General features: G+C 42.0%; 1 protein-coding gene across 9 annotated transcripts in view; it reads right to left on the reverse strand.

Annotated features, from left to right (window-relative positions):
* The window catches only part of PAK5 (p21 (RAC1) activated kinase 5), a 278,705-nt gene that overhangs the window by 34,715 nt on the left and 231,161 nt on the right, over nt 1-12,829 (reverse strand). For all 9 annotated transcript variants that reach the window (XM_041733443.1, XM_041733436.1, XM_041733441.1 and 6 more), the window contains one exon: nt 7,891-8,676. In XM_041733443.1, the coding sequence (XP_041589377.1) occupies nt 7,891-8,676 (786 nt within the window). The remainder of the gene's footprint in view (nt 1-7,890; nt 8,677-12,829) is intronic.

Here is a 12,829-nt window from a genome sequence, read left to right on the forward strand (position 1 = left end):
GAAAAAAAAATCCTGCCGCAGCATCTATTTGTCACCGTGGTCGTCTGTACTGGTGACAGGGAGGCTGCGGCTAGATCGTGGTGGACTGGGTGTGCGTGTGTGCGCGCGCCCAAAGAATGGGGACCGCAGAACGCTCTGTGAAAGATGGACAGTCTCCCCTTCTACTTCCCACAGAGCTACAAGGGATGGGGGGCGGCTGGCTGCAGTGAGCCAGCGAGATGCTCCAATACACCTTTTCGGAGTACAATAAAGCAGAGACTGCTCATCTGAAAAAAAAAAAAAAGCCAGATTGGGTGTTGTTCGTTGTACATAAATCAAATGTGGGATAAAAGTGAATCACAGGCCTCTATTATCTGAGCACGGAAAGGACATCTTAAATTGTCCTTACTTGACTCAAAGGGAAATGTAAGAGGACCAGCCTCGGCTTTGGGGAAGGAAAATGAGCACCTATGAGAATTCCAGAGACAATAACTCACTTTCTATGTAGGGACATTTTAGAGGCTGGCAATTAGGAGAAAGGGTTTCATTAAATCCCGTGACTTGAACATGTATTTACTCTCCTGGGTCCCTCTGGCTGGGTTTTGCCATGGCAATTCTCCCTGCCAGGGGCAGGAATGCCACCGATGGGGGCTGTTCCCCACCTCCCCTCAGGTGGGGGTAGGTTACTGCATCCTAATAAAATCGTAGCCGCTGCTCCTGCTTGAGGCAAGGCTTCCACAAATGCCCAGTCACGGTCAGTTTCCTCCGAATTACTTATTTTCACTTACAAAATGGAGTGGCCCTATTTCACAGATGACAAAGGGACACAGCGCACAACATGAGCTGCTGTTCAATTTTGGTAAGAGAGGCAGCAAGCACACGCTCTCACTGCCAAGGAACAGGGGTCATGAGCAGGCCCTCCTGGGACCTAAAGAATCAAGGTGTCTGCGTAAGGTTCTAATGCAGGGGACTTAGGAGGTAGGTTAAGTTCTGGATATTCAGACACTCGCTGGATTTGTAAACTGTATGTAGCAGAGAGCCATTCACCTTCTTTAGTGTTTTGCAAGGAAATCTCCCAAACCGTGACACTGGATTCCTAGTTAGGCACGTAGGAACTTATACCTTATGCGGTGAAATTGGATGAGTTGTGTGTTTGTTTGCCTTATAAAATATACAGCAAACGGACACAGAGAGTTTGGACAAGTGGCTTATCACCTGTACAAGTAGGCAAAGCCAGGTTAAAGAAATGAATAAGTCTGTGCTCAATCAGCAGGCTCAAGCATACAGGTACTTTATAGGCTCTCCTTCCCCCTCTGGAATTGTTGCTCCAAACTCAAAGAACACATCTTCTGTTCAAGAGCAGATCACTCTGACCTGAGATCTGCCACCACCTGCATCTACAGGGGTGGGGAGCAGAGGGGTGTCTGTACCTCTGGGGATTGGATCCCTGCTGCAGAATATAGTTCAGGTATGTCAGAGCCTCCAAGACAGTGGGGACAGATATTGCCAGGTCAGACTAATTTCATTTTAATTTGGTAATGGAAAACTCACTCATAATGACTAAAACACAGTTTACTTTGAACCACAGGAATATTCATGGGAAGATTTATCCATTCATATGCAAAGGACACGTGAAGTCTCCATCTGAAGGATGGACATTGGAGATGTTGTTCTGAATCACCTCTTTGGATGTTTCATGAACCTTAATGAACATCCTATAAGAGTCTATATGCCAAAAAGAAATCAAAATAATATCTACCATTATATTACATGATTAGCACCTCTTCCCCTCTCCCTCCCCCAGACCTATGATTTTTGTTGCAGCTTGTAAGATTTCACAAGCATTGCCATTTTGTTACCCATCAGGGCTTGGGGATCTCTGAAAGTGTTCAGCTGGGATCCTCAGTAGATAAGGAGCTGCAGTTTTGCTCCTAGACCTTGGCTGAATCTAGGTTGGCAAGTGCCATAAAGAACAGTGAGTCATTCAGATGTTGGTGCAGGAAGACTGAGCACAGTCTCGACTGCTTTTTCCTTCTAGGGAAAGCAAGTGACAGCTAAGCAATGAAAAACCATTGCACTGAAAATCCCAGGCAAAAGATCTGGGGAATCATGCCAGTTTCTCTTACACCCTCTATCTTCACTCAGAACTCCTTAATATGTCATCTGTTTGGGCTACACACCGGTCACTTTGCTGCCTGGTGCAGAGGAGATGGTGAAGGTAATGTGGAGGGGTTGGTTGGCAAGAACCATCATAACTACAGATGCAGTCATGGACGATGCTTTTTGCTTGAATACTGTTAGGTATTATGTTCTCTTCACATCTGGCCTCTACGGGAAGTCTGAGACTTTCATGTCCATTCTAGAGGGCAGAGCAAGCAGTAGCATGGCAGGACTGGGGTCCTCAGGTTAGCTCAGTCACTCAGGGGTTGCCGGGCCTTGAGGATGCCCCACAATCTAGCCTTCTGTGACCTGCATCTCTGAGGTGAGGACAGCTGTACGTTAGGCTGCACAGAATGGCCATGAGGGTGAAGTCACATGGAGCTTGTCCCCATATTTTGAAAATATGTAAAAGATTATCCAGAGAAGATGTTTCTATGGCTGGCGTTAGCAGATATGGTGACATGGTCTCCAACCAGAAATATTCCAGGGAACAGGGGCTAATATTGAGTGCCTGCCCTGTGAGAACTCCTTTATGTTTACTCATCTTTTTTAATCCATAGAATACGGTCAAAGTAGGTTATGGAAACATTCTACTTTATAAAGGAAGGAACTGAGGCACAGACAAGATCATATAGCCAGTGAGGGCACAAATCTAGGGAGCTGGAGTCTAGGGAGCTGGATTCTAGAACTTGTGCTCTTAAATGTCTCTCTCATGGGTAAGAAGATCTGGATGGTCATTTGTAAAACAGAATATGATGATCATTCAAAGCAGAGTGAGGGTGTATGAGAGTCTCAGGGATCTTTAGTCTTTAATGCCTTCCTTTGGACTGTGATCCCCGCTTTTTATCCACAAATCATAGTCTGTTGAGGTTAAGGAGCTTCTCAGAGGATTCAACCCTACTGAGAACAGAGAGAATAAACTACATTCCCTGTGTAACCCAAAACCCTCTGTGACTAATCACCTATTTCTCACCAGAAAGTTAGGGCTGCCTGCAGTGTGCATATCTGGGCCCCAAGGCCTCACATCCATCTTTCTGTTCTGTGGCTTTCTTCTGTGAAAAATAGGAATGATCCGGAATATATAGATTTTGGAGTAAGATGGACCTAATTTTGGATCCTGACCCAACTGTTTGCCTTCATATCCTTGGGATGTCTGTAAGGAGTTAGCCTCTGAATCTTGGCTTTCTCACTGTAAAAGGGAGATGATCTTGAAGTCTTCCAGAATTCCCATGAGGGCTAAATCAGGTAATGCTTGCACACTGCCTGCACATAGCAACCCTTTGATTCACATCACAGCTGTCTCCTGTCCACATGCTACACATACAGATTAATGTGTAGACTATGTGTATTCATAATTAGGCTCCTGTTAATTACTAACTTATTTAACCCTCACACAACATGATTATCCCTATTTCATATATAGAGAAGCAGAGTCAAGCAATTGACTCACCCAGTTATAAGTGGTAATGTCAGGACTCAAACCCAGGCAGTTTACCTCTAGGTCCTACACCACTGAATGCCCAAAACTATTGAGAAATAGTTAGCTATGGAACAGTGGTTCTCAACTGGAGCTGATTTTGCTCCCTGCTGCCCCATAGGTCATTTGATCGTGTCTGGAAATATCTTGGATGTCACAGGAAGGGATGCTATTGGCACTTAGTGGTAGAAGCCAGGGATGCAGCTAACCATCCTCAGTGCACAGGACGTCCCTCCGTGATAGAGTACTATCAGGCCCAGAATGTCCACAGCATCAAGGCTAAAAACCCTGCTATTGAGTGTGACAGGAACCATGCTACCCATGGGAACTTCATGGCTCTATGTAGTTAAAGGAGCTTATAAGAAGGCAAGTTGAAGGCTTGGTGCCTGCAGAAGCTATTCCTGGGCCTCTGGGGCTGTCTCCAATGTCTGGCAAAGGGGTTGAGACCAGAGAGCTGGACCCCAGCCCGGCTATGAGCTCAGCTGACTCACCTGGTTATTACTGAGCCCCTCAGAGCCCCAGGTTCCTCATACACACAAAACAGGCAAGAATTCCTTCCTTACAGGACTGAGAGGCTCAAAGAGGCAACCCATGAGTCTGGCACACAGCGAGTGCTTAGTGAACTGTGTGATGACACAGGGAGCCAGAGCAAGGGATGGATTGCTGGGTCAGCACCCACATACACGAGCTGGCAGCTGCTTGTTCCCTGGAGAGCACAGGAAGGTGCAAAACTAGGTGCATGGTGACACTATTTCTAGGCAGTTTCCCTCCTTGTAAAGCAGACCTGTCTGCAGGGGAGGGTGGAAAGCATTCTCTCCACATCAGGCTGTTTTTATAGTTGTGTGCTGTGAATGGATTTTGTTTGACTTTATTTTTCCCTCAAGGTTTTATCTGCCCAGCCCCAGCCAAAAACATTTAAAAGTAGGGAGACAGACTCCATACCTATAGATTTATAACATCCTTGATTCCTGTCATGTCAACATGAAAATTAGGTAAGTAGATAACACTGGAGGAGTTTTTTCTGTGGACTAACAGTATTTTATCTCCTTCAAGCCAAAATATACACCCGGTGTCTGTCTCCCTGTATCTCTCACATACATACATCTCTCCTTCTCATTTTTGCTCTGCCTGGAGACCCACACAAATTTCATGCTTTTCTCTTATTATTGAGATGTGAACATTACCCACCAGTCTCTAGGACTTTCCATGAGGCAAAGACAAATTATCTGAGTCATGATCTTTATTTCTTCCCTTGGCAGGAAATCCAAATGTGATTGGAGAATATTTTAGAGTACGGTTCTTTTATTATTATCTTTTATTATTATTATTATCATCATTTTTTTATTTTTAAGATTTTATTTATTTATTCATGAGAGAGACACACACACACACAGAGAGAGAGAGAGAGAGGCAGAGACACAGGCAGAGGGAGAAGCAGGCTCCATGCAGGGAGCCTGACGTGGGACTCGATCCCAGGTCTCCAGGATCATGCCTTGGGCTGAAGGCAGCGCTATACCATGAGCTATCAGGGCTGCCCTAGAATACAGTTCTAAAGGCACAGGCACCTAAATCTTTTTAGAGAGATGTTATATTTTTAATCAAGTAAACGTTTTAATTACTAACATGCTTCCCACCTCCTACTCTCCTAGAAAACCTGCTTGTGAACTTCTCACGGGTCTCCTATGAAATGGAATAGCAGCTTGCTCCTCTGGAGGCCTTTATTTTAAGGGCTGAAAAACTTCCTGGTACAAGTTCCCAAGGGCAGGAGTGCCTGGGTGGCTCAGCTAGTTAAGTGTCTGCCTTTGGCTTAGGTCGTGTTCTCAGGGTCCAAGCCCCATATGACAGGGAGTCTGCTTCTCTCTCTCCCTCTGCCTCCCATTCCCACCATCCTGCTCATGGTCTCTCTCTTTCTGTTTCAAATAAATAATAAAATCTTTAAAAAAAAAAGTTCCCAAGGATAAATATGTTATTATTTTTTTCTGAGCCACAATAGATTTCTGCATTGTTTCTGGGCTTAACAAAACCAGATTTCAGAGCAGGTCTGCTTTGCCTTATATTTGGAAGTCTGTAGGAAGAGGGATCTAGGGAGGAATGAAGCTAGAATGAATGGAATGAATTATCCCCTCTCTCCATCCTCTTCCTATTCCTCTCTTTAGCCTAGAGTAGCCTCTCATGGGTTTTACTGGCAAATACAGTTGAACTCCATAAGTAACATATGCCCACATAAAGGGAAAAATATGGGACTAGGAGAAATATCAGACTGGATTTTATCCTTGTTTTACAACCAACAAACTATGAAACCTTAAGTGCGCCATGTGACTTTCTGGACCTTAGTTTCTCCTTCCATGAAATGGAGTGGGCAGGGGTTCCTGGGGAGTTATATTAAATCCTCAAATGCCTCTAGGGATTAGGCTAATGGGCAGAATGAATGAAGTGGCCTGGGCAGGGCCTATCCCCTCTAATGGGGCAGACTTTGTCTCCAGCCAATTCCATTTCCAATGCTATGTGAAAATGTGGGCCTAGGGGTATCAGATCATCCCTTTTTTTTAAGATTTTATTTTTATTTATTCATGACAGACAGACAGACAGAGAGGCAGAGACACAGGTAGAGGGAGAAGGCTTCATGCAGGGATCCTGACGTGGGACTCGATCCCGGGTCTCCAGGATCACACTCTGGGCTGAAGGCAGCGCCAAACTGCTGGGCCACTGGGGCTGCCCAGATCATCCCATTTTTAAAAAGAGAATCCTAAAACCCAGAAGTTGAAGATTTTAAGTGAAATATCTTGATTTTTCAGAAGTTGAAAATGACTACTTGGTGGACTCAACAGGTCAAGAAGCCAAGTATGGCCCCAGGGCTGCAACATTATTGCCTCTGGATGGAACTTTGTGATCTTGACCTAAAGAGCTTCTGACCATAAGTGTTCAAATATATCACATACAAAATATCATATATGACCCTAAATAGCCAAAGCAATCCTGATAAAGAAGAACAAAGATTCCTAATTTCAAACTATATTACAAAGCTATAGTGGTCAACATAGTATGGTACTGGCAAAAAAGCAGGCTCACAGATCGATAGAACAGATCACAGACCAGAAATATATATAGATTCAGTCAATTTTTTACAAAACAGCCAAGAATATACAAATGAGGAAAGGACAGTCTTCAATATATGGTGCTGTGAAAATTGGACAGGCAGGTGTAAAAGAATGAAACTGAACCCCTGTCTTATACCATACACAAAAATTAATTCAAAATGCATTAAAGATTTGAATGTAAGACCTGAAGCCATAAAATTCCTAGAAGAAAAATAGGGGTAAGTTCCTTGGCATTGGTCTTGGCAATGACTTTTTTGTATTTGACACTGAAAGGCAATAATAACAAAAATAAAGTGGGACTACATCAAAATAAAAAGCTTCTGCACAATGAAGGGAAACATTAGCAAAATGAAAAGACACTGATGGGATGGGAGAGAATATCTGCAAACCACATATCTGATAAGGGGTTAAAAATATTTATAAGGAACTCATACAACTCAATAGCAAAAAAAAAAAAAAAAATCCCAAATAACCCAATCAAAATTTGGACAAAGAACCTGAATATACATTTTTCTAAAGATGATATACAAATGGTCAACAGATACATGGAAAGGTTCTAGACATGACTCAACATCAGGGAAAATCAAAACCACAATGAGATACAACCCCATACCTGTTAGAATGGTTATTAAATTAAAATTTATTAAAAATTATAAAATTATTAAATTAAAATTTTTAACAATTATAAAATTATTAAAAATTATTAAATTTTTAAAAATGAACTTTATTAAAAACTTACCATGATAATCCTGACTTTATTTTTTCCTTTTCAACAGATCCTTATAAACTTTGCCAGAAAGTGGGAACTACAATATTAGTCCATCTAATGGTTTATAATCGTATGCTCCTTAAAAGAGGACTTAGTCTAATAGGAGCACACAATATTTATTAGTAGTATATCAGGATATCTTTCAAATAAACTTTTTTTTTTTTTTTGCCTTTTAATCAGAAACCCTCGAGGAGATCTCCAAAGACTTTGATTTTAATGAATATATGTTCCTTGCCCTATATCCTCTGCCCTTGGGGCTGGTGCGTGGAAATCAGGTAGGGTTTCAATATGGATTCTCACTTAAAAGGCAAACCTTCACCTCAGAATCTGACTCTGTGAGAAGGTCATGCTAGCACCACCTTTGTGAGGTGCCTGCCCATGGGAGGGAAGGAGGCAGTGAACATTACCTTTGGAATGCACATTGTGGGCTCGGACAAGCGAGGGTAGGTGTAGGAGTTGTATGAGTGTCCTTGGGGGTGGGTTTTAAATGCACTTGCTCCGAAGGGCATCATGGGTTCCTGGAGCCCCGAGCCTGATCTGGACCTCTGCCGCATGGTGGGCTGAGGGCTGGTCTGATTCAGGTAGGACGACTTTGGCCTCCTATCATAGTCATCCAGGCTGGGTCCCCACTCACTTTCACTGAACACCAGACTCTCCTTGGAGCACCCACTGGTCCCCGCAGTTCTAGAAGGCGTGAATTGGAACGGATAATCTAGAGGGGAGCTGCTTGAGGCTCTCTGGTACTCCCACTTGAGGTCGCTGTATTCACTTGGTTTGCTCAGGGAGTCCAAGTGTGTGTGATAATCAAGGGGAAATCTGGCAAGATCAGATTTCCAAGGCTTCATCTCAGGATAGTGGGCCTCCCCATGTTTTGTCTTCATGACATGCCCATTTTGCTTGGCCACATGGCTGCCCTTATAAAATGGATCCAGGTCATCACCATAGAGACTCTTTTCTCGATACTTCTCAGTTGTGTAGTCAGCAGTGGTATCGGATTCGCTAGAATACTGTGAGAAGGTGATAAAGCCATTTTCTTCACGATGGCCTTGACCGTGGCTGGAGGCCCCCTGGTCTGGGGTGGGTGGACTTTCCTTCCGTAGGGAGTTGGAGCGAGTCACGGAGATGTTGTCAAAGTCCTCCAGCAGGCCGTTGATGGAGGTTTCCTTGCACGGTTTATTTCCTCTAACGATTGTCTGGGAATAGTAAAAGGAATGCCGTTTAAAGAAAACATTTCATGCTCTCAAGTTGATGTTGGAATCCCACCCCAACTCCATATAATTTCAACCACAAGGAGAAAAGACCCTAGGAACATACTCTAAAAAGTGATGATTAAAAAAAAAAAAAAAACGAAAAAACCAAAAAAACCTGTTGACTGATTTCAGTGGTGAAATAAGCTAAATATTACATAATTGAAAATTGCAAAATTTCTTTTACCTATCTCAACAGAGAGATCAATTAAACATCAAAAGCCATTTAGAAGACTATACAAGCAATCACTGTCTTATTTACCAGGTTAAGTGAAACCTCCTCCTCACTCCTACCCCTCCTTAAATAATAAACCCTAACCATCTAACAATAAGCTAATTATAATTTTAAGTCTAAAACTGGTTAGAAAAAGCATATTTATTACTTTTATATTCCTTATCCAGATTATTTGCAAAGCCAGTAAACACGGTAACTTGAATATTAACATTCCCAGAAATGGGCACACACTTTTTTTTTTAACCCTTTTATGAAATACATATGAAAACTGAAGTTATCAGATTTTCTGGAAGAGCCACTTTCTGAACTGTAAGTAAGGAACAGCATGAAGATTACTTGTGAGATTTTATTTGTGATCACATATGATATTCTCATTAAGCATCTAACTATAATGCTTGCTAGAGCCACACTTTCGTATCATCATCGCTGACGTGTGGATGGCTTAGTAATTGATGTGGTTATACCTGAATCTTAGTGACACAAACTGCCAAGCCCAAATGTTCCCTTTAACGAACCTAAATAACACTGGAATACTAGGAACAGAAAGAAATCACAAACCACTTACAAAGCCAGTCAGCTGTGCCTTGACAATAACAAGGTTTGCAGCAAAATATGATGGGGGTGGATAAAAGAACAAAGAACAAAGTGTTGTGACTTCATACTTCCAGGATTTTAAGAGAAAAATACATTTGAGCAAGTAGCAAAGGAGTTCAAAACCATCTCAGTATAATAGAGGATTTCAAACTAGAGGAACAAGTCAAATTGTCCTAGAGCATATGCTTTATACATCAGTAATTCCCGAAGTATCTATGATGAAAGACAAGGTTTTGTTTTTTTCCACCCAATCAGTCCTGGACTAAGACTTTTGGCCTATAACCCTTTCTTTTAAATAAACTTTTAATTTTGGAATGGTTTTAGATTAATGGATTGCAAGGAGACTATATAGAGCTCTCATCTATCCCTTACTGTCTTGTCAATATCTTGCGCTGCTATTAACTAAACTTCACAGTTTATGTTAATTTCATTGCCCCACCCCCCAGTGTTCCTGGGTTCCATCCAGGATACCTCATACTTATTTTTCACGTCTCCTTAATCTCCTCTGGTCTGTGATAGTTTCTCAGACTTTCCTTGTTTTGGATGACTTTAATAGTTTTAAGGAGCAGTGGTCAGGGGTTCTGCAGAATGTCCCTCAACTGGGAATGTCTGATGTTTTTCTCATGGTTAAACTGAGGTTATTGGTTTGGGGGGCAGGGGCAGATCACAGATTAAGGTGCCAATTTTATCCCATCATATCCAGCATGCCTATCATCATCAGTGGCTTATTTCTGATGATGCTGACTTTGGTCACCTGACCCAGGTTGTGCTCACCAGGTTTCCGCACTACAAAGTTACACTCCCCTTCCTCCCTTCCTTTGTTGCTTTCCAAACCATATCCTTAGAAGTAAACCATTCTACTTCCAGGAGAGGGGGCACCTACATAGAGTATACAGAATTCTTCTGCACAGGAGACTTGCATATTCTATTTACTTATTCAGTCATTTAGTTGTGTCAGTATGGATAGAATCATGGGTGTTTATTTCATACTTTGGATTGTAATCCCAAACTATGTTTTTGTTTTGTTTCTCTAACTGTTTGTTCTAGCTTTAGCTACCTAGAATTCTTTCATACTGGCTGCTCTGTCCCTTTCATAAGCCTCCATCCTCTTATTTTTTAAGCCCGTCCTTACTTTTTGACACTACAAGAGACTCCAGGTTCATCTTGTAAATTCCCTGCCCTTGCCCTAAAATCAACCATGTCTCCAAGGGGCCTGGTTCCTTTAACTGGCTAATGATATTAGAAACTAAAATTAGAAACTAATATCTGGATGCCGGGTATGCTCACTGTTACTGGGGTGTCACTGCTTCCAGCGAATAGAGCCCCTCACGAACAGAGCCAGGCAATACATGTACATACACTTCCCTTAGTATGCACACACATCTGTAAATATAACTTCCATCTGTTCCTATATTAAGCTAAACATGAATTTGTACTATTGTCTCTGAATCTAATCCAGTCTCACCTGGTTCATTCTAGCTTTCCCTGTATTTGTTGGTGAAAAAAAATGGTGAAAAACCTGGATCCCCCCATCTGCCATTATTTTGGTTATTCAATCTGAGGGTACAAATATAGCAGTTTTAGAATTATTACCCCACATCACCACGGCAAACAACATTGCCAGCTAGAGTACAGTGTTTAGTATGGTGTTTTGGACTTAGGGCTTACAGTTTCCATTCAAAGAAAGCCCTGTTTTAAAAAGTTACTTAGGTTAGTGTCCACCCCCTACCCCTGCCCCCTTCTATGAGATTATCTCACACATGTGTAATAGTTAAATTCTTCTGTCACAGTTTGTATTCCATCCTGAGATCCTCTGATTTGGTTAGCTTAAAAAATTACTCTTTGTGCTGGAAAGTTCTATGGGTATTGACAAATACAAAGCATCATATATTCACCATTACAGGGCCATACAGATTAGGTCTATACTTGCCCTCTCCTGGGCTTTCCCTGATCAGATACTGCCTCTTCTCCAAACCTCTGATATACTGCTGATCTGTTTTCTATCCGTATAGTTCTGCCTTTTCCAAATAACCTAGGAATGGAATCAAACAGTCCAGAGCCTTTTGGTCTGGCTTCTTTCATTTAGATAATGTATTTGAGGTTAATCTAGGTTGTTCTGTGAATTAATAGCCTATTTGCCGCCATTCTTCTTTAAAAATCACTGAATAGTATTCCAGTATATGGAGTGTTATGATTATGTGTGTGGGAGGGGTATAAACGGATTGATTGTCCAGATAGGTGATGTTCTGTGTGAGCATCCCCTCGAGAGAAAAAGAATCACCTATCATATATACATCAGGACCTCTTCTCAGGGCAACAATATCCATGCCCATCCCAACAGATGAACTTGGGAGAAACAACACCTTGGACAGGGACGAGTGAGAACTGGGGAGAGGAAAGGAAGGAATGGACATCTTTTGATTCACTAAGTATGAGTGCTAGTAACTCATCCTCAAGTCTGTCTGAGAAGCTTCCTACTGCATTTCAGTTGCCCCTTACCTACTTACCATTTCCCTATTTGCTCAGGTACTCTTCAAGCTCTTAAACATAGGTACTGTTACTTTCTGTGTATTTAACAGCTGGCCTCCTCTCTTCAATAATGCTTTGTACAAATTTTTAAAAAAGACTTATTTGAGAAAGAGCAAGAGAAAGAGAGAGAAATAGAAGGGCAGAGAGAGAGAGAGAAAGAGAGAGAGAAAGCATGAGAGGGGGTGAGGGGAAAAGGGAAAAAGAGAGAGAGAATCCTAAGCAGACTTCCTGATGAGTGGGAAGTCCAACATGGGCTTGATCCCATGACACGACATCATGACCTGAGCCGAAATCAAGAGTTGGATGCTCACCTGAGACACCCAGGCACCCCATGTTTTGTACAGATTTTTAAGAAAATAGTATTAAGTGGTGCTAATAGTTCTGGTCTTAATTTTAGCCACATTTGCTATGTGATTTAGTTTCATCCTTTTTTTCCATTACCTAGTCTCCAATTTATAAAAAAGATACTATCGTTTGATATCTAGTGATACCCCTCCAGTCGCCTCCAGGAATTGTAGAGGCTGACGGAGGGAGGGATTATGTAGCAGTTTTGAAACATACCAATGTATGCACTCCATTCCAGTGGGCACACATTTGTAAATCTGAAATGCGTGAAGAGCACTAAATACAACTCGTTGATAAAGGCAAGTTAAAATGTGAAGTTTATAAAGAAAAGATGAGAGAAGAACAGACTAAAAATCCTGATAAGTTTTCAGGAAGAGGAAAATCATGAGCTAAGTC

The sequence above is a fragment of the Vulpes lagopus genome, chromosome 18 (assembly GCF_018345385.1).
Source record: "Vulpes lagopus strain Blue_001 chromosome 18, ASM1834538v1, whole genome shotgun sequence".
Lineage (NCBI taxonomy): Eukaryota > Metazoa > Chordata > Mammalia > Carnivora > Canidae > Vulpes > Vulpes lagopus.